Below are 27832 nucleotides of genomic sequence, written 5' to 3'. Positions count from 1 at the left end.
CCACTGCTTCCTAGTACACCATATAAAAGTTGAACAAGTTTACTACCCCATAGTGATTTGAGCACTGTAGATAGGTGAATTATCCATTCCTTCCTTCAATTATTGCGTGACGCGTAGGTTTTTTCTGGATTGTTTCCTTATCTCTTCCCTAACTTCTCATTTATAACTTTTTTTCCGCTGTTCATTCTCTTGGGCGGTTCCCGGTTGCCAGTTACCATGGAACGGCCAAGAGAACGAAGGAATTCTCCCACCGCTTTGATTAAGTAAGTATATATTCTTTTCACGCGTCTCCCTGCGCCTTCTTGATTTCCACGTCCACTCTTCTTCAGACTTCAGGCCCCTCTCTTTCTTCCTCCGCGGCTAGGTTTTCTTCGAGAAAAGGATTCGTTTGCAGATATTGGGACCGGAAATTTGGGCGAGTTCGTCGTCTCAGGAGGTCGTTTATTGGGGATCCATGCCCCCCTTGAATTCTGCATAATTTCTCGGGTTCTTTAAAGCTAGATGCCTCTTTCACCTGTTTTTGCGTCATAATTCTGCCTAAATTTTGTCAATTTTGCTTCAGTTCGTGTGTGGTTGGGCAAGTGCCTCTGTTCTTGATCCGCTCCATGGGTATCCATCATGGATGCACACGAATCCCGGAGCCCGACGCGAAGTAGGAGACGTGCCTACCCTCCTCCGGCGAAGGTGATGTCTCCCCAGCCCGCTTCCGGCATCAAGCTCACCTGGTCGTGCTCAACCACAACGCCATGGAAGAACATCTCCGGGCCCAATGTTTTCTTTGTCGGTCGTGGTGTCACGGCTTCCTCATGTAGAGGTAGAGGGGGTGGCTGACATTGGCTGCGCCAGCAGCAAATTGGAGAAAAAGGTTGGTCTTAATTTCTCATCTCCTTTCCATTTCCTTTTGGAACTGAATCCATTTTTTTCCTTTTTCTACAATTGAATCAGTGTGAACGGTAGCGCAGTGCGTCACTGTCTGTTCTACCTCATCCTGGCTGCGCGCTTGCGTCCGCCAGGTTTCATCTTCGTCCAGTGGGCTCGCGCTCTTGGGCGTGTCGAGGTAGTTCCTTGGATACAGCGGGAAGTTCAGGACTTCCATCTCGCGGGACAACGCTGGACGGCTGGCGCGCTGTAAGTGTGGAGAACACCTTTGAGAGGTGACCGCCAATGTCAGCAGGGCTGTTGAACAATCTCGAGAGGCAGAGAGAATCACGGTGCTCCAGTAGTTTCGGTTTCTCATTTTCTTCCTCTTTTTTCAATTGAATATCTGATTGCTCGATGAATTAGAGTGGTTTGGTCCAGCAATGATTACATGATGGATGGTGCAAATCAATGATTGACTGTCTATTCCACTGATACAGCGTCAAGTTTTTTCTTCAGTGGAGTAGATGCAAGTTTGCTATCTGTGGGAAGACACCAGTGTGAGCCTTGATATATTCGTTGGTCTGCAAGGTCTGCTGTTGCACGCCGAGATCGGTAGTTGGGATACAGCAGCAGGTTGTCGTCGACTAAGGTTGTAAGGTCTGGTGTTGGGCGTCAAAATCGGCAGTCGGGCTACATCGTTAGGTAGTCGTCGACTACGTCTTGGAGGATGATGTGCTGCCTCCTCTAGAATACCACTTCAGACGGTCAGCTGAAACCTGTGTGCACTTGCCAACCTTCTTACTGAAACTTTTCAATACCAAGTTATATGTTTTCCTCGAATTATCATCATCAGATATTGTAGTCTGTGAGTGTGTTCTTACTGTGAGCAAATGTCATACCATGGTTGTAGCTGCACCTGGTGGTATTATTTGGCTTAATTTGTATTGTAGGATGGTTGAGAACAATGAGGAGATATGGAGGATCAAACTTAGACCTAAAGCCAGGAGGTCCATATATAGGGGAAAACGGATAAAAGTGCAGAGGCAAAGTTGAATTAATGCTTCGATGGATACTGTACTGGGTAGTTCCTTGGAAATTAATATGCTGCACCCGCACTATTTGTACCAAATAGTTTGCATTGTCATAAGGTTGTTTCGAACAGCTGTTTGGGCATAGAGGCTGTTTCGGTAAAGCTTAGAAGTTTAAATCATTGTATTGCTTAACATGAATAAAAGAACTAAGCGCATATAGATCAAGGAATTGATTATGTCATTTTCACTAATCTCATAACAGTCTAGGATATGTTGTTTAGAACTATGATTAACTATAACTCCACAGTAATATATTTGTTGGTTTTTAGTTCACTTGAACTGAATGACAACGGACATACCTAGCTTCAGAATGATTATTTGGAGTAACTTTGATCTGTTCTTAGTATGTTCTGGCATACCTTTCCTTTTGTTAGCTTATGCTTCACAGTTATGCATCATAATCGAATTTTTTTCTCAGCTATTGGATTTTATAAATGATGCCATGTCAACCTCTGTGCATGCCTATTATTTCTTGTTGCTGTATTATTGTGTTCATCTTATAAGACAAGGTAAGCTTCTGCCTGCATGTCTCAACTTGGCATTCATCGGTATTTGCTATTTTATTTTGGCTATGGAGGTGAGGAATTATAAGATACATTTGTAAGATTGGTTTGTTGAGTTACTATATATATGCTTGTGTGTGTGCTACTATTTTAATTTTGTAATGCTCTGTTTCATGGAGCAATGGCTGCTGCGTAGGTTGGTTATCATTTCAGGTACATGTTATTTTTCCCTGTTTAGAGGTTAGTTTTGTTAGGCTGTCATTTTTCTTGATGTAGAATATTCAATGCTGAGTTGGCTGTGGTTGACATGAACCGAGTTCAAGACTTTGTTGGTCTATGCAGATGAACGGAAATCTGAAGAAGTGAAGATTGGCAGGGCCAGAAAAAAATTATTTATACTTTCTGATGTACAAGGTTCCCTTGAATGCCTATTTGTGCATACATTTTTCCTCTTGAAAATTTGAACTGATCCTTAAAGCAATGCCTACAGTACGATATATGCATTTGCTTTAATGTTTTGCAGGAAATAAACACTCATCTTGGCATATTCAGAAAGTTAGCTTCCCTATTTGCATCTTGCATCTAATGAACTATTCGTATCATAGCAGTTGCGCATACCGAACATTTCGTGTTTCATTATCTGAACTAATCGGAACTACTTCTCTAGCAGTAGCATCATGAAGCAGCACACAAACCCCGGCAGACCCAGAAAAAATCTGCAGTACTCCCTCCGCCTGAAGAAATGCCAAATGCACCAGAAGATAGCAAAGCTTGAGGAGCTGCGCCGGCCAGAGATATCATGGAGACAGTAAGATTACAGGGTTATTTATTACTTGGATTTTCTAGGAATAAAATTTGCCCAGCATATACATAAACACATGTACTAAACAACAATTTTTTTTCTGAAGGATGTCAGCTCCACGATTGGAAAAAAGAAGAGGAAGGCCAAGGCATCAGCCGGCCAGAGATATCATGGAGACAGCAGCCTCGGATGTAGAAATAATTAAAGATTACTGGGTTATTTATTACTTGGATTTTCTTGGACAAAAAATTTCTCACCATACAATTTGTACATAAACACATCTACAACAATGATTATCTCTTCTGAAGGACTCCACGACTCAAAATAAGAAGAGAAAGGCCAAGTCATCAGCTGCTACACCAACCAAGAAGCAGATCAACGAGTAACTCTTCCCACACAAATAAAGTTGTTAGCACTCCGAGGTAAACACTACAGTTAACCACAAGTTGAACACACCAATCATCATTTTTGCAAAACATGCTAGATTTATATTTTTTATTTTTTTCTCACAGCACACTGGAGATCTGTCTACAAGAACAGATCAATTCAGCTTGAGAACCCAAAGCAAAAAAGTAGTACTGCGAACTTGACTACCGTCCTAGCCAGCAAGTGCTCTCGACGTACTGCAAGTTAAATAGTTGTTAATTAACTATGTATAATTCTCTCAGATGCACTCCTCCTGTAATAATCTGCTTTCTAGAGTTGACCACTCTGAATGTTATGTATATTATTGACCTAATTACTGTTCCAAGCTTTCAGCTAGCATGAGCCTTCAGCATGTCCCAACACGGAGCATCTGCTGCTTATTAAAGCTACACTACCCTCTGCTCATGAGTCACCCTGCTTATCAGAGGTAAACATTGTAGTGCCGACAAGAAAAACAATCTGCTCTACTACACGTATCAAGCATTACTCTGTAGATCCATGGCTCTACAGACTATTAGAAGCACACTCCAAAATAGATATCACTAACCATTTATGCCAACAGATAAGCATCACGGGCGCGGCGTGCCGCCGCGCCAATGCTCCCTAGTATGTTACCAAAGTAGAGACAGCGAATCGACTTAGTGGCCTCGTCTGCCCCTTTCATCTAGCCTTGCACCACGATCCCCTTGAGTATGTTCGGAAGGCAAAAATGATTATGAATAGAAAAAAGAGCTCTTTAGAAGTGATGCTGACACAAGTGGTTGGTGAATTTGTGGTGAAATACTTTGGTGTAAAGGTATATATATCCTGCTCTTTTTGTTGTTTGTACGTTTGTTCCCAGGATTACATTCCACAAACTTGGAACAAGCACCGTGTCTATTTATTCATGTTTCTAATTACTGTTGCAACGAATTTCCAATAAAAGCAGACAGGAGGCTTTATCTACCGTCTCTTTGGCACACGCACAACAATAAACTTATCAAATGTCGTTGGACCAGCTGAACATATAACATTATGTGGGCACCCAGTTACCTTCATGGCTACTAGCGCCTATGGGCTACCACAAGTAAGTAATACATGTTCTTACATTCGAAACACATTCATTATTAGGTTGCTTTGAAAAACAAAATCCTTAATCATGTTGTTGATGCCAACATATAAAAATCACTCATTCGATATCCCGTAGTGAAAGGAGTGTGTTAAATTTTGAAGCAAGTCATCCACACTACCAAGATTTCTGTCATAACAATAATGCCTGCAATTTACCTAAGTATGCACCTTAAAAAGGAATAAAATTATCATGTTCTAACAATAATGCCTGCAAAATTTCACTTTCAATTATTGCCAAATTTCACTCTTTAGTGTTACACCTAAAAGAAACTCTTTGAAATTACAATTTTACTCCATTTTGAATTTAATTTCACATGGATTTCTTGTGTAGGCTCTTTGTCTGCACTACCTAAATTACAGTAACACCATCAAGGTAATTTTGGCGGTTAATGATGCACAATTTAAATATTTTCATCAGCTTTTGGATGATTTTTCCGAGTCCATCCGGATCATGAAGGGTGCGGCCGGCCTCAAGATGATGACAACGTCGATCCAGAATGGATAAGTGAAGCACATATTTAAGTGGGACTGTAAAGGCCACAAATATATGCGACTAATAAAATTCATATGCAACTTTGTGTACACTTATTGCATATGTAGTATTATTTGTGGGTGCGTGTATTTTAGTGTGTTATTTATTCAAATAACTATCAGGTTACCCGTTATTATCAAATAACTATCAGGTTACACTTATTGCATATGTAGTATCCTAGGTTCGATGTATTTTATTTTTTTTGAAATGACAATCCCAATGAATTACCTCTTAAATGTTGTATATTGGTGAGTAGTATTAAATTAATGTAGGGGTCATGCTTGCATGTGATTAGGTAGTAGTTTTTTTTTGCCGACGAACACGGGCAAGAGACTGCCGGGGTGATGGAGATGCAACATAGATGATGTACGGGTGCAGGAGTGCCGCTCGCAATATCTCGTGGTGGCCAGCTGTGGTTGTTGACCTTGTAATCCCCTTTACCACCATTTTAGGATCAACACTTAGGGGTATGGTGTTTTAACCTTTACCTTTGTGTTTCTTAAGTAGAACATGACCTACGGGTTTGTTAAATCTCATGTGACTGGGTTTTTTTTCTTAAGTTTCAGTCACCCGAGAAAAATGTAAACCCACTTCGACTTGCACTTGTTCTAGAAAATGTAATTGTGTGGCAGAGAAGTGCAATTAGAATGAGTTTGAAGTTTTGTAAACTACAGTTGCACTTTTCTCGGGTAACAAAGACCTAAGAAAAATCCCTATCGCATGAGACTTAGACAAACCCCTTTTTATAATTGGTGGTAAATGGAAATGGAGCAAAACCATATGTTGGAAGGTACAAGCTTGAGGGAGGAGATATTATCTCCCTTGTTATTTTCTTGGTTTGTTATATCGTGAGATCAATTCTAACATAAGCTAGTTATCAACTTTTTTTTTTTTTGAAATGGTGCCTCTCCCGCCACTGCATCAATCAATGCATGTGGCTTTCTTTATTAAAAGAAGTTGATTATTACAACCAGCGAAAAAGCATTTGGATATTATTACATCTCATGGATCATGCAAATTTGCTAAAAAAAACAAGCCATCTAAAAAGCACTAGCATGAAACGCCTTTATATCAACATGTTAGCCTTCGATTAGCACGTCAACCGCACTGGTTTTAGAAATCCAGTGCTACCGTTGCTATCAACTTGTAGTACCACTTCCTCCCTTCAATAATTTAAGATGTTTTCTAAAACGTTTTATATTCGTGAATCAAGAAGTACCAATTTGTGGACTGATTGCCAATTCTCCAAGGAACTTCATTGGCCCTGCATGACGCTTAGTGCATCACGAGAATTAGTTGCTCTCGCATGTCGAAGTTGTCAACGCACCGGCCTAGCTTTCTCGTATTTGACAAATCAAATGATAATGTACATAATCACATTAGTTGAAGCTTCCCCATATCGTGAATCAACCAGCGAGCTAAATCTCGATCGATCCATCTCAAGAGCCGTACTAGATCAGCAAGTAAGGACAGTATGGCCGTCGTGGTGATCAGCAAGTCACCGCCGGTGCTCGTGATGCCATCATCGGATCCGGCGACCTCGGCGACCTTTGACCACTTCAGCCTTATTAGCCTCACCTCTTACGACGATCCCAACGTCGGGCGGCCCGTCACGGCGTTCCTCGTCTTCGAGCGCCCGATCGACGACCCCGCCGAGACCATCCGGCGAGGCCTGTCCCTCGCGCTGGTCCCCTACTACCCCATCTCCGGCCGTCTCGTCGGCGCTTTCGTCGGCGACCACGTGTTCACCGCCATCCACTGCAGCAACGTGGGGGACGCGGGCGTGCCGTTCATCGCGGCCTCCGCGGATGCCGCACTAAGGGACGTCGACCTGCGCGGCCACCTGCAGGAGCTCGCCGTCTTCTACCCGGCCGAGGGCGACCCGCTTCTGCGCCCGCTCCTGCTACTTCAGGTGACGGTCTTCTCCTGCGGCGGGTTCGTGGTCGGGGTGACGTGGGACCAGGCCATCGCGGACGGCGCTGGCATGAGCCAGTTCCTGCAGGCCGTGGGCGAGCTCGCGCGCGGGATGTCGTCGCCGACCGTCGTCCCGTTCAGGCACGATCTTGCCCTTGCAGGCATGCCTTTAGCCATCCAGCGCGTTGACCGGCTGATCAATAGCCTCCAGCCATCTCTCCTGACGCTGGTCCACGTCAGCGTGCCGTATAGCCTGGTCACTCGCATCAAGCACGAGTTCGCCGCCGTGAACAACAGCCAGCCGTGCACCGTGTTCGAGGCGGTCACAGCGGTGCTGTGGCGGTGCCGCACTCGCGTGGTCATGCAGGACCCGTCGTCCCCGGCCCTGCTCGGCTTCGTGGCCGACACGCGCAGGCACGCAGGTGCCAAGCATGGGTTCTACGGCAACTGCTGCTTCCTCGCGCCACCGGTCGTGGCGACGAGCGGCGCCGTGGCTGAGGGTGACATCAACGACGTGATCAAGATGATCCAGCACGCAAAGGGCCGGATACCCAGCCTCTACTCCGCCTCCTCCTCCTCCACCACTGATTACGACGAGGATGGCCGGCGGCTGCAGGAGCTGGCCGACGCGGGCAAGCTTGGGTACGGCAACATGCTCGGGGTATCGTGCTGGCGGAACCTCGGCATGGAGAAGGCCGACTTCGGCGGGGGGACGCCAGCGAGGGTGATGGGGTACATGAAGGAGGGGATGGGCCGCCTCCCGTCCTGCGTGTGCCTCCCGTCCGTAGACGGCGACGAGTCGTTCAGCGTCATGGCGCTCTGCGTCAAGAAGGAGCACGCTGCCGCATTTCTTATAGAGCTAGCGACCTTCAACTGATTCTGCTTCTGGGCCGCCTCAATCCCAGCCATTCACTTCCCCTTGGAAGATTTCTCCTTGGCACTGCCTGCATGCAGATTCAGACAAAATTCATATCGACATGCAGATAGATTCTTTGTTACGATATGCAGCAGAAAAGAACATGCGCACACTCTCTTATGAACCACCAAAGAAAAAAAAACGGAAGCAAAGCGATTCAGTGGATGATCAGTTCATAGAGATCAAGAGGGAAAATTGGTATATGCACCGAAATGTCGGAGAATTCAGAAGCTATTTTCGATATCAGCAATGAAAATGCAAATTTCCACCAAAATATGTTCGAAATTCACAAAATTTACCGAAACTGTAGCAGCCCACATGTACATCAAAGTTAATCTACAGGGATGGTTCTTATTCAGAAAAGAACCCAATATACTACTGTCTCTGACGGTATAAACGAACTTGCAAGTGAGCATTATAAGCCAAGCTGCATGACCACATCAATCTTGTATCACCCATGTGAGTTCCTAAGGCCGGTGCCAATGCATCACCCCACTCTCACCTGCCAAGTCAGCTTTTTTCTCACTTTCACCCACTCTCACCCCACGGTGCCAGTGCACGGGCTATAGTGCCAGCTCTCACTTCTCTCTCCTCCACATCACCATTTCATTTTCAGATTAAGTTATTTCACTCGATTTTTTTTAGACATTCAAAATAATGCAAGAAAATTATTTTATTCAACTTAAAATGTTACCGATTACATAATAATTAATAAAATTGCATAATAAATTTTAAAAATTACATAATAAATAAAAAATAAATTCTAATCCTCTGCCTCCTCCTCCTCCTCCTCGTCGTCATCATCTTCCAGACCAAGCTCTTTTTCCACAATCTGGATGGCCTTCGCATGTTTGCGCTTTTCTGCTTCGTTCATGTTGGCGGTTGATCGGTCCTTCATTTTGTTCCATTGCTTGAGTAGCTTAGCCTTCACTAAACCATTCCACATGTTCTTCATCGCGAAGGATTTACTTGCTACCTCACTGCTTGATGAGGATCCCTTCCCCTTCCTCCTATCCTTACGTGCCGCGGCCTTGGCCCTATCGCGGCCCCTTGGACGCTCCTCCTCCGTCGTCGCCTCGCTAGAGCTGTACTCACCAGAAACTCCTAGTCGGCTTCTCTTGGAAGTGGACTCGGTTCCACTACCAGGACAATGTTGTCCTTTCCACTTCGCTTCATTGCGAACAGCTTGCCACCAGTAGTGCCGTCTGAACGGCTGAGTCACTCTTTTATCATTCGCGTACCTCTCCATTGCCGCCTTCATGACCATCTGATCGTCTGCTCCACTCTGACGTAACGCTTCTTCTTGGATGTGGTATGCATTGAACAGGGACACCTCCTTGTTGTAGGCGTTCCAATGATCCTTCAGCTGCTTCGAGGTCCGATGACGGGCAGGATCCGAGGTAGAGTTGAAGGTTGTAGCTATCTGACCCCAAAAACTAGTGCCGGTCTTGCAATTACCGGCAACAGAGTCCTTGGAGTTAAAAAGCCAAGCATTAACCTACCCCGAAATAGATATTGTTAGTGAAAAATCCAAGCAAGAACCAACCCCGAAATAAATATGTGATGGGTAAGTAAAGTACCAGTTTTTCCTCGTCCGCAGTTGTCCAGTCAAGCCTCTTTGCACGCGGTGGTACGATTGTTTCCGCGGCATTGGACTCGGAGCTTGGAGCACTGGCTTCAGAGGTGGTGGGGGGTACGGACCATATGGCACGTATGGATACGGAGGTGGAGCGTATGAACCGTACGAAGGTGGTGGGTAAGGAGGTACAGTGCCACTCCCGCTACCTGTAGGTGGAGCATGTGGAGGTGGTTGGGGGTATGGATACGGAGGCGGAGGGTATGAACCATATGACGCCGGAGGTGGAGCGTATGGCCCATATGGCCCCGGAGGTGGTGTGCCGGAGGAGTATAAAACTCGGGGAAGCGGCGAAGAACCAACATTGGACCCTAAACCCTAAACCCTAAACCCTAAACCCTAAGTAGTGTTCTACTGATAAATATAGCGCTGGTACTCGCTAGCCACAAAATCTGAAGTTAACAACCACCCCGTGCCATACAAAAAATGGCATGACAAAAAATAGTACACTGCTAACAGCAAAATAAGAGATACACTCCGGGATTACTAGATTTCGTATAGAAGGCCAAAACAAAGCAACCTTACACCCAACAAAACATAGAAAGAACCAGCACCTAGAACAGATAGCCTACCCTCATTGGGGCTCCAGCCGCGGTTGCTGGCATCGCGAGCTTCAGTTTCCTTTGCCTATGTGTCCACCAGACCACCACGGTTCTCACCCGGCGAATTTCCATCTGCATCTTCTCCTTCATGACTCTGACTCTACTTCTGAAGAATAAACATTCATCCAAAACGTTGAAGTCATCTGGTGCTTGGATGCCCATATGCATCGCCTCTCGATCAACATCCATCTCGTGTTGGTGGAGGAAAAAGATTGCTAGATTCAGGAAGAACAAGAACAAGCGAGATCAAACTTCGTTTGCTCCGATCACTGGCTGGAATCTGTGGAAGGAGTGGAGTCGCATGATTTTTGAGAATTGTAGCTGCTCACCTATGGGTTTGCTTGTGCAAATTAGGGAGAACATGGATAATTTATCCATGGCTTTCCGAGAGTAGCTTCTAGTGATGTGTTTTCCTTTTGTTTTTCATAACGTGGCGTTTCCTGTTGTAAAGTTTTTCCCCCTTCTCTAATGCAAAAGGAGAGCTCCTCATATTTCCCACAAAAAAAGTAAGAAGCTTGAAAAATCTCCTATGAAAGATGGTATCGTTACGGGCATTCCACTGCATCAAGGTTCAAGGCACATAATTTAAGTCTCCTTTTCCCCTCAAAACACCTATCCAAGATAAGGTTGCCAGCATTATTTGGCACATGTTGTAACGACAACGTCTTCCCCCAGTTACCCCACATAAAAAATGAATACGAAACCAAAATACTGGTCAATTTGACACTATTGTATGTCCTGTCTTCGAAGCAGAACATAAGATTACTTTATAGAGAATCTGAGAGTATACATATATAATATATAGGTACTCCATGATATACTAAATAACACAGGTGGAAGTTGGCATTTCCTTGTCATTACTGTCAAACACTCATTCAACAAAATTTAGTCAAACACAAGGGAGGTGCGTGTGGGAGCTATCCTGAATTGCTGCATCCATTGACTTCGTCATCTCTAAAGACATGGCATTGGCCAATAAAAATGTTAATTAAATTAACTTCTAATCATGCACCACTAACTTATAGTGAAAGATCATCTCCTTGTTAATTCCCTCATAAATCCCCTCTCTTGGTTCCCCCTTAAATCTCCTTACACTATGGTGCATTAGACATGGAGGTCGCCGTATTTGCAGTCACATGAGAATTTTTTAGCCGATTCATCTCTTTCCTGATAAACAAGTACTCTTACTCAAGCCATTGTACGATTGGAGGAGAAGGCGGAGAGGCTTCAGCAACTCCTAACGAGAGTGCACACAGTAATCGAGGAGGCAGATGGGCGATACATCATGAACTCCAGGATGCTGATGCAGCTCAAGATGCTCACAGAGGCCATGTATATCTGTGATAGGTAATTTATTGGCTCTCTGATCTCGTCAACTTTTTTTGTATAGCTGAGTTGAATAGTAATATTTAATTATTTATCTGAAAGAGGAGAGACCAACCGAGATAATAATAAAAGTGAATCTGAAACAATACTCCAATTTGACATGATTTTGATTCCTGCGTCCTAAACAGACCGTCGGCTGACTCTATAAAAGATACGAGAATATGTGTACTCCATGAGACTAAACAAAATAGGTGGTAGTTGGCATATCCTTGTCATTATTGCCAAACACTAGTACTTCGTTTTTCTGTCAAGCACTATTGACTTCGGCATCTTTGACTTGAACACATCTATGTCCAAAAGATATCATAAAGAAAGTCGTCTTGCAACACGCGTAACTATCCAATTTGAGGCACTAGCTAAATAAATGGTGCATGCTTTCAGCATACTATATCATTAGAGATCAGCTTCGTCATCAATTACCTCATAAATCTTCTACTATCTGTTACCTCTTAAATCTCCAACACTTCGGTGTATTTGACATGGAGGCCGCCATATCTGCAGTGGCAGGCGAATTTTTTAGCCGATTCATCTCTTTCCTGATAAACAGGTACTCTTACTCAAGCCATGTACGATTGGAGGGCAAGGCGAAGAGGCTGCAACATCTCCTAATAAGAGTGCACACTGTCATCGAGGAGGCAGATGGGCGATACATCATGAACTCCAGCATGCTGATGCAGCTCAGGATGCTCTCGGAGGCCATGTATCGAGGCTATCATGCGCTTGACACCTTTACATATGAAGGCATCGAGGACAGAGGCAGCAATGAGGTTTGCGACTCATCCATTATGCCATTCGTCATTCCTCTTAAGTGTTCTCGCACAACTACATGTGCAAGAAAGGACAAAGTCATGCACCATGAGTTACATGATGCCTTGAAGAACATAGAGATTGTTGCTGCTAACATGATCGAGTTTGTTGTGCTTTTGGGTGGATGCGACCGAATGCTGCATAGACCATATGATGCATATCTTTACCATGATAACATCATGTTTGGACGACATACAGAAAAGCAAATTCTTTTGAACTTCTTGTTGCAAGATAGCATTCCTGGCGACGAACCAGTTGTTCTTCCGATCATTGGTGGTTACGCGGTTGGGAAGAAAACATTGGTTGCTCATGTCTGCAGCAATGAGAGGGTGCGCTCACGCTTCTCTTCAGTTTTGCACTTTAGCGGAGACAACCTTTTCAGAATACTTGAGCATGGAAGCACCATGTTAGGCGAGATATTGGTGGTTGTTGAGTTTGTTTCCAATGTAGACGACAAGGACTGGCAAACATTTCACTCATTTGTCAAAAGTATGGCTAGATGTAGCAAGGTGATCATCATGGGTAAACTTCAGATATTAACCAGATTTGGATCAGTGAAGCCAATTTTTCTCAATACTCTGCCTTACGATGAATTCTGGTACCTCTTCAAGATACTAGCATTCGGGAGTGCAAATCCGATAGAACATCCACAACTAATAGACATAGCAGAAGAATTTTCCAAGGAGTTTCACAAGGAAGGGTCACTTGGCGTCACAAATTCTTTTACAGATGTACTGAGAAATAACTTGAGTGTTCAATTCTGGCTTTGCCTATTGAACAAGGGCAGAAGAGTGATTGAAAAGAACATCTCCGCATATGGTGTGCATCTGAATATACTAATGGAACAAGGTCATCCAGTGGACATAAGTGATTTTTCTTCGCAACCACTACGCATAATACCTTATACAGCTAAGGTTCCATTGAAGAATGAATTACCAAAGGTGACACTTGGGGAGCTCCTTGTAGATCCTAGTATTAGGCCAAAAGGGGAATTCAGTTTATTGTCTTGGAAATCAAGGATTCCTCCTTACAAGTCATTTGCTCACTTCGCTCAGACCAATGTTAAGGATATGCCTGAAGTTACCCCCTTGTCAGGGAGAAAACGACGAGGAGTGTCTTTATGAGCTTATATCATAGCTTTGATAAGTGTAATAGTCCTCTAATTTTTCATGGCATTTTGTAGTTTGACAAATACCCAATCGAATAATGTTTCAAGTCAATCAACTATACGTTGGCAATGGCCGCCTTTTATTTAACTAGCCTTCTTCCCTCTCTTTACTTTCATGTGTATCTTTATTTCCATCCGACTTCAATGAGATATTGAAGCTCTCTTCTTTTGTACTGACTTAAAAGTAACCACAGGTTGTGAAGTATAGATGCAATCGCATTCGAGATGGTAGATACTTTAAAGAGCAGATAAAAGTAGATTAAATAGTGGATGTAAATAGATAAAGAACTGTAAGAGATAGAAATAAACTATGATACCACCTATTTTTCTGTGACAAGAGAAAAATCAACTGTATAAAAGTGAGGTTGCGAAAATCTAGTTCAGGTTAGAAAATCATGTTTGTAATTCATTGCAATTAAATTCGGCTCATGTAAATTCAGAAGAATATTAAGTCATAAATGCACAAACTGAAAGAAAATTAGAAATTTGAGAGATGGATGAGCACTAATTTACAAGTAACCACATAGGTGGTGAGTTACATAGGGTTCCCAAGTTCAACAACATTGTTCTATTTCATCAAAAAGGAAATGGATGGCACATCAATATTGTCACAGGATAAATACTATACATACATTAGCAGGTGTTTTGCACCAGTCCAGATAACCAAAAATTTGCTAGTTGATGGGTAAATGTTTTTTGTTCCACTGACTGCAGCTTTGCTAGTTGGGTTTCACTTCTAACTTGGTTTGGACTAAAACTAGATTGTTGTTATTGTTCTTTACTGCCTCTATATAATTTTCTACAGTTACTATCCAAAGATTTCATATTTTTGGCCACCAAAGCGGTGTGCAACGAATCAAAACGTCACCACACTGGCTTCTGATAGAGGAACATCGCAGAAGAACAATATTTTTTGGGACTAGACAATATCTTACATGTTAGATGTTTATAACTTTAGCATGTTGTTGTTGTTGGAAACGGTGGCTGAGAGCAGGAACTCAGATCCATGTATTCAGGACCGAAATGAGATTTTATAGTGGTGCTAGTAGAGAAAGAAATAGGCCACTGCGGTACTAAGGTGCATTTAGTGGAACCAAAAAAAATATCTCACATCTATGAAAAAATTCAAAATGTTATTAGAAAGTTAGCATAGTCTAGCAATTTCCCCTAAGCCATCTGTTCATATTTCTAGAACCACAAACCTAGAGAGAAAATAATTCCTCCTAAGCCATCTGATGCAACTCACCTCCTAGGAGGCATGTAACCTTCTCCTTTTCAATGAAAAGAAACGCAAAGTCAATGATGCAAGGAAAGAAAGAAAAATCAAGAAAGCTTGCTGAGTGTAGCTTAACAGTAGTCACTATGCCATCAGATATTCAGAAGCTTAACAGCACAAGTCGCCAAGTGTATAAGAAGTTGGTGCTTACCATCCATGTAGTAATGCCGCTCGTGTGGCTGGTGCAGTCGATTAGTCGACCGATCTGAGTTAGTCCTCAGTAAGATGGTCGTCGTCCTCCTCTTTGACGAGCGCTGTCCATTAGTAATGCATATTGAACATGAAATTTCGTTTTCCACAAGATTAACAGCCTTATGCCTGATGGTGATATTGCTATATTTCACAATCCGGTAGTTACTATGCAATCAGATATTCAGAAGCTTAACAGCACAAGTGCGTAAGGTGTATGAGAGCATCCCAGCGTGGCTCACCTTGTTGACGAGCGTTGTCCAATGGTCTCGATGCGGCGCCGGCGGCAAGTTAGGTCGAAGGTGACGGTTACCCGAGACGGCATTGGCTCCAGGGGGTGGGGGAGAAACATGTGAGTTGTTTCCTCGAGAGAAGAAAATGCAGCTGGGGACGAGGTCCAGATCGCCGCCGCCTCTGCCGGAGCCCGGAGCTCCGCCGTGAAGTGGCGGTGGTGGAGGACGGGAAAAAGGGCCTCTTTTGCAATGGGTCTCGGGCCTAAAGTGAGCCGTCGTATTGCGCCTCACATCCAATCCTTTGCACGCAGACGCAGGTCACAGAATGAGCTTGTAATTTTCTTTTTTAGATGTTGAGATTTGAATTTTGGCATCAATCGTGTGACTTGACAACCAGACAGTAAAATAACATAGTACAAGCATTACCGCGGGAAATCCACTTTGGCTCGTAGAAGCATATTAACCTATTGTGTGAAAATACATTTTAAAGTGTTAAAAAATTCCGAAATAAAATTTTACATGTACATCTAGATATTTTATATTCTAGATATTTTATGTTCGTACACAAATTTTCAAAAAAAAAAATTTATGTCTCCACCAAAAAAGTCAAATTTTGATGCTACAACAAAACTACGTACATGATATTTTTTTGTCTTTTTAGTACATGTCACATAAAATGTTGTTTTTCATGGAAACTTATGGACGAATATAGAATGTCACGATGTACACCATAAATTTTATATCAGAATTTTTTAATAATTTTTTAATTATTTTACATAATGGGTGCAAATGCTCTTATGAGCCAAAATGCCTCCTCCATTACCGCAGATTGTGTTTCTCTCAAGCAATACACTGCGGTGATTATGTTCAAGAAAGCATTTGGAGCGATAGCATCCGCAGCAGTCAGCTTTGACCACAGTGATCTGGTGCGATACCGCCATCAATGCATCACATGTGCGATGCTTATACATAAACCAGATTAAGATGCTCGTCTCCACGAACTGTAAATTACTGTACCGACCTGACACCTTGCAACCTAATTCCAGCCAGTTCCGTTTCAAAAAAAAAAAAAATCCAGCCAGTTCACTTCCCTGGAAGAAATTACCCCTTACCATTTGCAGGTGCAGTTCTAGCCTTGGACCTGTCAGCTTCCGACAGAATTCAGAGCAAGAGGCAGATGCATATACCCTTGGTTGGCGAGGTGCGCACGAGCTGCTCTGTTACAGAGAGAGATGAAACAGCAGCGGCGACGACATTGCTGCTCCTTCCTCGCCCACGCTGTGCTGCTGCTACTGTCCATGATCCTCCTCGCGGCGCTGCTCAATGTCGGCGACTTCTTCACTGGAGGTAATGAAAGTGCTTGCATCTTAATTTCCCGTACAAAACCTACCAGCATTTCCGCACTTGTCATACATTTGGAATGGTTCGTGTATAGATACGAACACTTCAGCTCCAGTAGTATGACGAGGCATGCGTTCATCCATCGCCGTCTCCATTTCTGAACTTCAGGGATCCCCTATGTTCTGCGTTGAATGTTTCCCAGCTGACCTGAACTTTCAAACATTTGCAGCCCTGGAGCAGTCGATGGGCGGAAGGAACAGCAGCCGCGCGCCGCCGGCGCCCAACTCCAGCAGGGACCCTCATACGTAGGAGCTGCACGAAGCCACGAACTACTAGGATCGACTCTATGAGGAGTGCGCCAACTTTACATAACCAGATAAGGTAGATGTAGTTGGAGAGTAGCTACAGAGCGTCACACTGAGGTTCAGTATGGGCATCATGATTTTGGGATTTCAGAACTGATGTCCCATGTTTTGCATCAATTTTGTTGATACCGTGGTTGCTTGCGAAGGTTCCTGGAGTAGTACAAGAACAACGGTTAATCCACGAATGAGAATTTTTATTTTCTTTGAAAGACTTCACGGCAGTTTGTGATTTGGGTGTTAGTTTTTCCTCCACGACCAAGGGGTTTTCTTATGCATAGGAACAGAATGATATCAGCCAGGAGACACGATTCAGTAAACGGCTACGAAATGTGAGTGAGAAACAGCTAGTTATCAGAGGTGCTCACAAAGATCAAAGGGCTTTTGCCACCCTCGTTTGGACGCAGATCAGAGTTATGGTGAGTGAGACGGTTGACGGCATGATGTCCAGTCAACGAGGCATCCAGCTGCATGCTTCCAGGCAGCTGCCCACTGCCCCTGTCACCTTCAGCTTTGCCCCCAAGACAGATTTCGCTCCAGCATGTCAAGGTCCTTTCAATGTTGACCGTTGAATAATTCTACGCAGCTCCTATAAGATTCACAGAGACCACAGCTGAGCCGTCCTGTTTAGTTCTTCCTGCCTGTGAGTCGTCACAAGAGCCTGAATCTTAACTCCAGTTTTCAGTTCATGTTAACCGATGCAAACACATATGCCGGCCACCAGTGTCCCTTCTGGTCTCAACCTCCTGCTTCTCCTCCTGTTGCTCTTCGTTGGAACAAGCGAGGCCACCACGATAAACATCACCAACCGATGCTCCTACACCGTCTGGCCAGCTGCTTTGCCCGTGGGCGGGGGTGCAACGGAACTCGAGTCGGGGCAGGTGTGGACACTGGATATGCCCGCCGGCATATCCAACGGGCGCATCTGGGCGCGCACGGGATGCTCGTTTAGCAGCAACGGCAAATGGTCCTGCCAAACTGGTGACTGCGCGGGTGCGTTTGCTTGCAACATCTTAGGTAAGCCACCCTACACATTTGCCGAGCTCTCAACTAGCAGCCCACAAAATTACTTCGACATCTCGGTTGTCGACGGCTTCAATGTACCCATGGACTTCCTGTCCGTGCCGGTACAAGAAGGAGAGAAAGAGTGCAGCAAGGGACCACGGTGCGCGGCCAACATCACGTCGCAGTGCCCAAAGGAGATGCAGGTGCCTGGAGGTTGCAAAAACACATGCACTGGAACTGGTTCCAGCAACTGCACCTACGCGGGCTTCTTTAAGCGGATGTGCCCAGACGCGTACAGCCTCTCAAATGATTCTGCTACGCACGCTTGCCCAGCGGGCACTAACTATCAGGTCATTTTCTGTCCTCCAATGAATCTAACAATTTTGCCAGCAGCTACGAGTCCTCCGCCTACACCAACGCTCGAGAAACCACCTTCACCTGCAAGTCCTCCGCTTGCTCCTACCGGGCCAAGGAAATCAGTCACACCTATTGCTATTGGAGTTAGCGTCGGCAGCTTTATATTGGTGACCGTGTTGTTCACAATCACTTGCTATATACGTAAAAGAAGAGCACAACAGAAACACCAGGAGATGGAGGAAGAGGAAGAGTTTGGGGAGCTACAAGGAACACCGATGAGGTTCACATTTCAACAGCTAAAGGTAGCAACTGAGCAGTTCACTGACAAGCTTGGGGAAGGAGGATTTGGGTCTGTTTTCAAGGGACAATTTGGGGAGGACAGTATTGCAGTAAAACGTTTGGATCGAGCTGGCCAGGGGAAACGAGAATTTTCAGCAGAGGTTCAGACAATTGGGAGCATCCATCACATCAATCTGGTGAGATTGATTGGTTTCTGTGCAGAAAAATCTCATAGGCTCTTGGTATACGAGTATATGCCGAAAGGATCCTTGGACAGATGGATCTACCGTCGACATGACAATATTGCTCCTCCTCTGGATTGGAGCACGCGATGCAAGATCATTACCCAAATAGCTAAGGGCCTCTCTTATCTTCACGAGGAGTGCACGAAAAGAATTGCTCATTTGGATGTGAAACCACAAAATATCCTATTAGATGACAACTACAATGCAAAACTTTCTGATTTTGGACTGTGCAAGCTCATCGATAGGGATATAAGCCAAGTGGTTACTAGAATGAGAGGCACACCTGGATATTTAGCTCCTGAATGGTTGACATCACAGATCACAGAGAAGGCTGATATCTATAGCTTTGGTGTTGTGGTCATGGAAGTCATCAGCGGAAGAAAGAACATCGACACCTCCCGATCAGAAGAGAGTGTCCATCTCATTACCCTATTGGAAGAAAAGGTGAAGTACGATAACTTGGTAGATTTGATTGACAAGAACAGTAACGATATGCAAGCACACAAGCATGACGCAATTCAGATGATGAAACTCGCGATGTGGTGTTTGCAGATTGATTGCAAAAGAAGACCTAAGATGTCCGAGGTAGTCAAGGTCTTAGAAGGCACCATGAATGCGGAGAGTGATATTGATCATAACTTTGTTGCAACAAATCAAGCAACTTTCGGCGTTGCCAGAAATGTGACATCCTCAGCTCCACCTCTAGCTTCACATGTATCAGGGCCCAGGTGAAATTAGAAAATGCTGCAAGATAGATAGTTACATCATGAGCAGGCAATTTTCCAATGTAAAGCAAAAGCCATAATCAGATGTATTTTGTCAAAAAAAAATCAAAAACCCTTTAACTTCAGTTAATGTCATTTCTATTGCTTTATTCAGTTATCTGTGAAAGGCAAATCTGTTTCGAGTTATTATATTGAAAACTTGAGAGTAATAGTATGTTTAAGAATGTTCCTACAAAAAGCAGAGAAATGTGCATAATGAAAGCAGTTGGGACTTTGAGAGACTAATGAACACCGATCAATTAGTGGCTACAAGTGGTTTTAATTTCCATGCAATTTGAATAGTTTTTAAAATATAGTTAGTGATGTACATAGTGTTCATAAGTATAAACAGAAGGTACAGTTTGCTAAAAAATTGAAAAGGTTGGCTTGAACCTATCATAGTAAGAGAACTGTTAAATGGTAACTATATTAGAAGTTTTGCTCTCTCACGTTTCTAAAGAATATCTCAAGTTAAGTTTACCTCGAGTTAAGTTCACCCGCAGAATATCTGAGTTAAGTTCACCCGCAGAATATCTCGAGTTCATTAACATCCTTTGATCTACTAAAGATGGGACTCATTTTTACTCCATTGTTCAGTTTCTCTCAGTACCACAAATCTTCTTCTAATGATCATAGTGGAAATATACAGCATGTTTTAAACAGCTAGTAGCTAGAATGAAGCAGAGAAATGCACAGAATGAAAGCAAGTTGTGAGTTTGAGGAAAAACTAATAAAAATGATCGGTTAGTTAGCATAATTGCTTTTTAAATTCTGCACCATTTCTACTGGCTTACGACATAGGTAGTAATATGAATATTTTTTTAAATGACCTGGATGCTACAGTGTGTGATATTTTTACAGAATGTGTATTAGAAACAACTAATTAACACTGACGTTCACAATGATAACAAGGATTTTTCCACCCTCGTCAGCACATAAATCAAGGAGAATGCTTGGTTGATGACAAGAGACATGGCCCTGAGAGTTGACGGCATGCTAGGCCCAGTCAACAAGGCAACAAGACTTCTTGGGCTACTTCCAGGCAGTTTCTGCCTGCTGTCAACTTCTGGGAAAGATCATTAGCCATTCGTTGATTCCAGCTGTCGCAACAACATATAGGCAGCTGCCGAATACAGTCACTGCTGTTAGCATCAGCTTACCCCCAAGTAATTCTTGCAAAGTGATAGTCACTCTAGGCTGTGGCTCCCTCCATGTTCCAGATCTGACCGTGTCAGAAAAGCATAGAGAGCAGATGAGAAACAAACCAGAATGTTCAAGCAATCTAACAAATTTCAGAAAAAAAGGAGCAATCTAGCAGTAATTTAAATATTTCAAACGGTCAAAACAATCAATCAAGATATTGATTGAGCCCAACCAACGGTTCCCAGTTCTGGAAATCCATCCAGAAGATCAAATGGTACTTTAAGCTCGGGGCTAAACACAAGGTCCGCAACGGGAAGCGCACCTACTTCTGGCTTGACTGGTGGACTGGCCCGGGCCCTCTACATACCCGCTTCCCGCACTTGTTTAGCTGTTGTATGTCTCCCTTCGCCACCGTCCAGGAAGCAAGGGTCTTAGAGGGAGTGCCCGGGGAATGGCGCATTGGGTTTCGCCGGCAACTTGGGATGGCCGAAAGAGTGGAGTGGGATGACCTTTGCAGGGAGGTGCATGCCCTTCTACCTTCCACTGAGGAGGATGTGGTCTCCTGGTCCTTGGAGCCGTTGGGATGCTTCACGACCAAATCGGCCTACCTCCACCTATCGTGGGGGGCGGGGGGCATTACATGCTTTAAGGAAGTCTGACGCACTCGCGTCCCGCCTAGGATCAAAGTTTTTGTTTGGAAGCTGATTCGCGGCAGACTTCCTTCCTCAGTTCAGGTGGCTAAGAGGAATGGGCCATCCAATGGGCTATGCTCGCTTTGCCATGAACCAAAGGATTGTAACCACGTATTCTTTCTATGCCCCGGCTAGATTTATGTGGGCCGTAGTCAGGGAGCTACTCCACCGCGACTGGAACCTGCAGGGGTAGGTGAGTTCATCGCTTTAGCCAACAGCCTCTTGGGTCTCTTGCGTAGGCTAGTTTGATTCACCTTTGCAGCCCAACGTTGGCCCCTTTGGAACATTAGAAACAAACTAACTATTGAAGTAAAACTGCTTGGCAACCCTGCTGATGCTTTCTACCATATGCTTCTTCACATGCAGCATTGGAGGGTTCTGGTCAGACCGACGGATCGAGTGCTGGTGGACACGGCGGTGGGCGACGTCAGGAGGCTGTACGCGCGGACTAGAGGCGACCGGACTTCAGGATGATCTTCTTCAGCATGTTGTATTGATCCAGGGGGATCATCTATTTGCTATAACCATGCTAGAACTTTGTTGGGTGTGTATTTGTATGACTCTACTATCCGTGGTTGCCGTGTTGGCTTTATCTACAAAGCTGGGCTTAGGCCTTCTCTTTAAAAAATCAAGATATTGAATGTGTACACATTTAACTGGACAGGGATTATAACAAGTGAACAAGTTCCACAAGCAAAGCAAGTCCTAGTCTATCAAACAGTTCACATCGTAGCGTTGAACAAGTCCTTGTCTATCAAACAGGTGTAACCTTGAACAACGCATGGATCTTGGTAAGGTGTTGAAAAAATAGCACTGATCCAGTCCCGTATTATCCTCAATTAGTTCTTCTGTAGCCACAGGAGGTCAGGAGCCCTATAGCAACTCCAACTCTGACTCATAGGGATGCAAGTGAAAATCACAACACAAATGGCAGTGGTGAGTTCCTCTTGGGCTCTCCACCACCTATCTCTCCACCTGCTCCTACTTGCCGCCGCCAACGAGGCAACTACATTCATAATCCTCAGCCGATGCTCCTACGCCGTGTGGCCAGCCGCCCAACTGGTGGGAGCTGTTGTGCAGCTTGATGCAGAGGAGGTGGTGGGCGCTGTTGTGCAGCTTGATGCAGAGGAGGCTCTGGACGTGCCCTCTGGCAAAAGGCAACGGGTCATGCCAAAGATACCGAGACCACGCAATGCCATCAATTACTAGTACCAGTACCAGGAGTATATGGCTTGATATATTCGGATTCCATAACAGTCAGCAGTTTAATATTCACTACTCGGACTGAAGGTGTATTAAGGAATTGCTGCTTGGTGCTTACCAGGCAGGTAGCACTGTCGCCCGTGTGACTCCATCACTCCGCGGTGCAGTCGGTCGACCTTAATTAGCCCTCGGTAAGCTGCTTTCCTCTCCTAGCTTGAGGAGTGCAGTCGATTAGTCTCGATGCGGCGGCGGCGGTGAGCTATAGGCCGGAGACGTCAGCGGCCGTGCCGCTGTAGGAAACAGAAGTGCAGATATGAAAGAGTAGGGGCGTGTCACAGGAGCCGCCGAAAGCCATGGGGAGTCGGGAGATGGTCCAGATCACCGCCGCCTCCGCCGGAGCTCCGACGCGAAGTTTTAGGTTGGCCGGTGAGTGGAGGAATGGGACGGGGATAGTGGGCCTCTTTTGCACACAAAACTGATTAATCTGGGCCCCCAATATTTGTTTGATTTAATGGGCCTCGGGCCTCTCTGTAGGCCGTGTAATTGGGTCGAACAGCCAGTAACGCCTTTACACGCAGACGCAACGCAGATCACCGATTTGGAATTTCGGCAGATTGTGTTTCTCACAACCAATATATACTGCAGTGATTATGTTCATGTAAACATATGGAGTGATAGCATCCGCAGCAGCTAGTTTTGACCGCACTGATTTGGTGCGATACCGTCATCAATGCATCACACGTGCAATGCTTATATATAAACCTGATTAAGATGCTCGCTGCTCCAGGAACTGTAAAACTTGGCCAGGTGCGCACGATCTTCTCCGCCGTGGAACCGGAGCAGAAAAGAAAGCAGGAAAGATGTGGAACAGAACTTCTATGCCGTGGAGGGTTTCAGTTCAGTCAGTTCAGAGAGAGATGAAACAAAAGCAGCGACGGCACATCTTCTCCTTCCTCGCCCATGCTCTGCTGCTGCTACTGTCCATGATCCTCCTCGCGGCGCTGCTCAACGTCGGCGGCTTCTTCGCCGGAGGTAAGAATGGTACTTCCATCTTGGATTCATTCTGCGTTGAATGGTTCACAGCTGACCTTTCTGACTTTTCGCAGCACTGGAGCAGTCAATGGGCGGGAGGAACGGCGGCAGCACGCCGCCGGCGCCCAACTACAGCGAGGACCCTCATACGTAGGAGCTGCACAGGCCTTCCATAACCCAGAATCCCAGATAAACTAGATGTAGTTGGACTGTAGAGGCTGTAACACCGAGGTTCATTTTCAGTATTGACAAGATATCTGAGATTGCAGAATTGGTGTCCCGTTTTTTGCGTGAAATCTTATGTGTTCCACTTTAGCTCCATCAGGTTGTTTTGCTGCTGTCAGTTTCATTCTGAAGACCTGACCAACCTTCCGTAGACCAGCTAAACTAGACGGAGTTTCAAGCAGGTTGTCACACTGAGGTTCAGTTTCGGAACCGTTAATTCGGAATTGTTATCCCGGTTCTGCTGCAAGATATGTTCCTAGGAGAAATAATACGGTGGAGCACTCAGGTGATGCAGAATGATATACCAAACATTCGAATAACTCTATTTAAATGTGTCAGAAAATTTTAAAACGATTCACGCTCGTACATGTCATCATGATACTTAAGCGTGCAAATTTACAAGGAAAATTCGAATTTATGTGACCTACACAAAAAAAAAGATGAAATTTTACTATATTGTGAATAGTATATGTCTACTACTATATTGTGAACAATATAAATTGTTATTTTTGTGTCGAGTTACATAACTGTATATTTTTGTTTCAAATTTGACATACATGCATTCCCTACCCATATAATCTGTTAGATGTAGAAGGACTGCAGCCCAATAAGGCAGCCCGTGTAGCTTACAATTTCTGAAATCTCAAAGCCCATCACGTTGGTAGTTTGGGACAGCCTTGATGGATAAAGTTTAGTCCCACATTGCTAGTTGGGAGTGAGTTGAAGTAGTATATAAGAGCTGCTCTTCTAGTCCTTTCAAGTGAGTGAGAATAGAAGGAACCCTCGCGCACTCCTCCTCCGTCCGCCCCGCCTAAATTTTTGTGACTCGAGTTCGAGTTCGAGTTCGAGACACACTCAATGAAGCCTAAATTTTTACTTGGTGCACCAACTGAGTTGGGTACGTGTCGACTTGCATGTGCATGTTCGCCGCGTGTTCCTGACTTCCTACGCGTGGCAACGCGGTCGGGTCGGCTCTCCTCCCAAGCTATACTAGGAGACGGATCATATCTGGAGTCTTGAGCTCTCAGAACTCTCTAGTATGCCTCTCACGAAAAGTTTGTTTTATTGCGCTACTCTCTAGTCTTCCCCATCCCGGCGACTGCGTGCACAGCCGTCCGGTAGAGCAGGCCTATGAAACCCCGTCCGTCGAGATCCTGCACCGGGAGACGGGCGATAAGGTTTTTGGGGAGCGTCTCGGCGTGACTGTTTGCTGCTGTTCGTGTTCTTCTTTGCCGGTTCGAATGTTTCCTCGACGAATCCGACTACACGGCGATCATGGATATGTGAAGATGCGCCTAAGAAGAAACTCTCACGTGATGGATTATGGGGGAGCAATCCAAAAGACTTCGTCAAGCAAGCACAATCAAGAAAGGCGTTCCATCTTGTCGCAGTCAAGACCGTCATCATCGAGCTCAAGTGGAATGCGCAAGGTTAAGTTTTGCTCTTGATAGGGTTTCTTTCTTCCCGGTCACATGGTGTAGTTGGAGATCGATTTATAGTTTAGTCGACGTACTATCAAGAGGGCTCTCGAGTGAGTAACCCGATCGTATCCTTCGGAGAGCTCAAACCTTTGCATCCTTGCTTCATATTTCTTGGTTGTTCTTTGGATCTTATCCATGCTATGTTTTGGAGCTTGACCTTATTCTCATGACAAGCTCTAGTTTATCGAGAATGGTTTTTGCACGGGCAACTTGTTGCATTTTTTAGGTTGGAGGTTTTACCGGTATGTCTTTTTTAGATAGGTCAAACCTTTTATTTCTATCCTCCCTTAATGTACTATGATGGTTCCCTGTATGATCTTGTAGATCTTGTTACTAGCTTCGAAACGAGCTCAAGATCATCAAAATCGGAGTCCGGATGCTCAAGTTATGGTCTTTCTCGTTTTGCTGTTTCTGCCAGAATTTCCGGTCCCCGAAAAACGGCTAAGGACCTGCGAAAATGAGCCACTGGATCCCCCCGGAAATTTGGCCGGGAATTTCACTTTCCAAGCTGGAAATTCCGGCCTAAGTAAGGCCGGAAATTCCGGCATGTTATGCCCCAACGGCTCGATTTTTATGGGGGTATAAATACCCCCCTTCTTCCTCCTTGGGCTATGGCTTATCCCACTCTCTCTCCTCCATTGTTGATCTTGAGAATCTTGCCCTACCTCTCAATCCCTCCATGATTCTTGCCCCATTTTGAGGGAAAAGAGAGAGGAGATCTAGATCCACACTTTGACCAAACTATATCATCTCTTTGTGAGTGAATCTTTGGGTTCTTGATCTTGGAGAATTTTGTGTTCTCCTCTTTGTTCTTCCTCTCTAATCCCCCCAATAGCTTTTGTAGCTTTTTTGGATTTTTAGAGAGAAGGTGTTCTTGCCATTGCATTTGGTGCATTGGTTTGAGTTCTCCACGGTGATTCGTGGTGGTGAAAGCAAGAAGGTTGTTACTCTTGGGTTCTTGGAACCCTAGACGGATTCTAGGCCTTTGTGGAGATTTCTTGGGAGCCTCCAATTAAGTTGTGGATGCGTGCCCCAAGCTTTGTTTAAGGCCCAATTTCCACCTCGAAGGAAATCCCTTAGTGGAACCGTGACCTAGGCCTTTGTGGCGAGGGTCACCGGAGAATAAGGTGGGGAGCCTTCGTGGCGCTCGGTGTGTGGTGTGACTCCCACATCTTGGGGTGAGGCCTTTGTGGCGTTGGTGTGCATCGAGCAACCACACCTCAAAGTGAGGCCATTTGTGGCATTCGAGAGAGCTAAGCCACCGCACCTCTCCAATGGAGATTAGCACTCGCAAGAGTGTGAACTTCGGGATAAATCATCGTCTCCCGCGTGCCTCGGTTATCTCTATACCCGAGCTCTTTACTTATGCACTTTACTTTGTGATAGCCATCGTCCTTGAATTTATATATCTTGCTATCACATAGTTGCTTGTATTGCTTAGCATAAGTTTTTGGTGCACATAGGTGAACCATAGTATATAGGCTTTAGGTTTGACAAAGTAAACGCTAGTTTTATTCCGCATTTGTTAAGACCATCTCGTAAAAGTTTTAAACCGCCTATTCACACCCCCCCCCCCCCACTCTAGGCGACATCTGTGTCCTTTCAATTGGTATCAGAGTTAGGTCTCTCATTCTTAGGATTCACCGCCTTGAGAGTAAAGATATCGTTTAGGGGATTAGCGCACAATAACTTATTTATATTTGATGGCACAAATTATGATCTATGGAAAATTTATGTGCTTAATATTTTGCGGGCTATTTCCCCGAACATGGAGCGAATTCTTGACATGGGTTTTTCTTCTCCTAAGGATCCCCAAAATTTATCTTATGAGGAGAAGAAAAACTCTTGCCTCGATGCTCTTGCTTCTCATGTGTTTTCCATATTGTGAGCAATGTAGTTACTTCATCAATCATGCCTTTTGGGAGCGCTCATGAATTATGGACAAAGCTTCAAGATAAATATGATGTGTCCAATATTATTGAGGAGGATCGTATCGCTTCCACTTCCGGCCGTGATGAGTTCTCATCTTCATCCACTTCACCAATGTGTGGCAAGACACAAGGTAATGATATGGTGAGTGGTGATGGAAATTGCAATGTTGGTATTGAGCTTACTATTGATGATCCTTCATCTATATCTCATTGCAATGTGGACTTAAACACATCTAGCACTAGAAATGATCTACATGCTTGTGTTGATAGTGCGTGCATATCATGTGTAAGTTGGTTCAATAAATCTCATGATGATATGC

At 44.6% G+C, this 27832-nt stretch overlaps 3 protein-coding genes, 2 long non-coding RNA genes and 1 pseudogene across 5 annotated transcripts; all 6 read left to right on the top strand.

Moving 5' to 3' along the window:
• LOC127340779 (wax ester synthase/diacylglycerol acyltransferase 11-like) overlaps positions 1-5298 on the top strand; it is a 98390-nt pseudogene extending 93092 nt beyond the window's left edge.
• On the top strand, positions 85-3260 carry LOC127340783 (uncharacterized). The gene is made up of 4 exons (XR_007874872.2): positions 85-436; positions 563-865; positions 946-2869; positions 3123-3260. It is a non-coding gene; the product is annotated as an uncharacterized lncRNA (long non-coding RNA).
• LOC127340781 (uncharacterized) lies at positions 3272-4015 on the top strand. The gene is made up of 2 exons (XR_007874871.1): positions 3272-3679; positions 3770-4015. It is a non-coding gene; the product is annotated as an uncharacterized lncRNA (long non-coding RNA).
• Positions 5299-6799: 1501 nt separating the features above from the next.
• On the top strand, positions 6800-8528 carry LOC127339086 (acyl transferase 15-like). Its single transcript, XM_051364983.2, has one exon. It carries the CDS (start codon positions 6800-6802, stop codon positions 8114-8116), a length of 1317 nt encoding a protein of 438 aa, XP_051220943.1. The 3' UTR covers positions 8117-8528.
• Positions 8529-12231: 3703 nt separating this feature from the next.
• LOC127340784 (disease resistance protein RGA2) lies at positions 12232-13842 on the top strand. Its single transcript, XM_051366526.1, has one exon. The coding sequence runs from the start codon at positions 12259-12261 to the stop codon at positions 13708-13710; it is 1452 nt and encodes a 483-aa protein (XP_051222486.1). The 5' UTR covers positions 12232-12258; the 3' UTR covers positions 13711-13842.
• Positions 13843-17865: 4023 nt separating this feature from the next.
• LOC127340788 (G-type lectin S-receptor-like serine/threonine-protein kinase SD2-5) lies at positions 17866-19783 on the top strand. The gene has a single exon (XM_051366533.2). The coding sequence runs from the start codon at positions 17866-17868 to the stop codon at positions 19771-19773; it is 1908 nt and encodes a 635-aa protein (XP_051222493.2). The 3' UTR covers positions 19774-19783.
• The last annotated feature ends 8049 nt before the right edge of the window (positions 19784-27832 follow it).

The sequence above is a fragment of the Lolium perenne genome, chromosome 3 (assembly GCF_019359855.2).
Source record: "Lolium perenne isolate Kyuss_39 chromosome 3, Kyuss_2.0, whole genome shotgun sequence".
In the NCBI taxonomy this organism is placed as follows: domain Eukaryota; kingdom Viridiplantae; phylum Streptophyta; class Magnoliopsida; order Poales; family Poaceae; genus Lolium; species Lolium perenne.
Note: the sequence above shows the minus strand (reverse complement) of the source record. Positions and strands in the feature narration are given on the sequence as shown.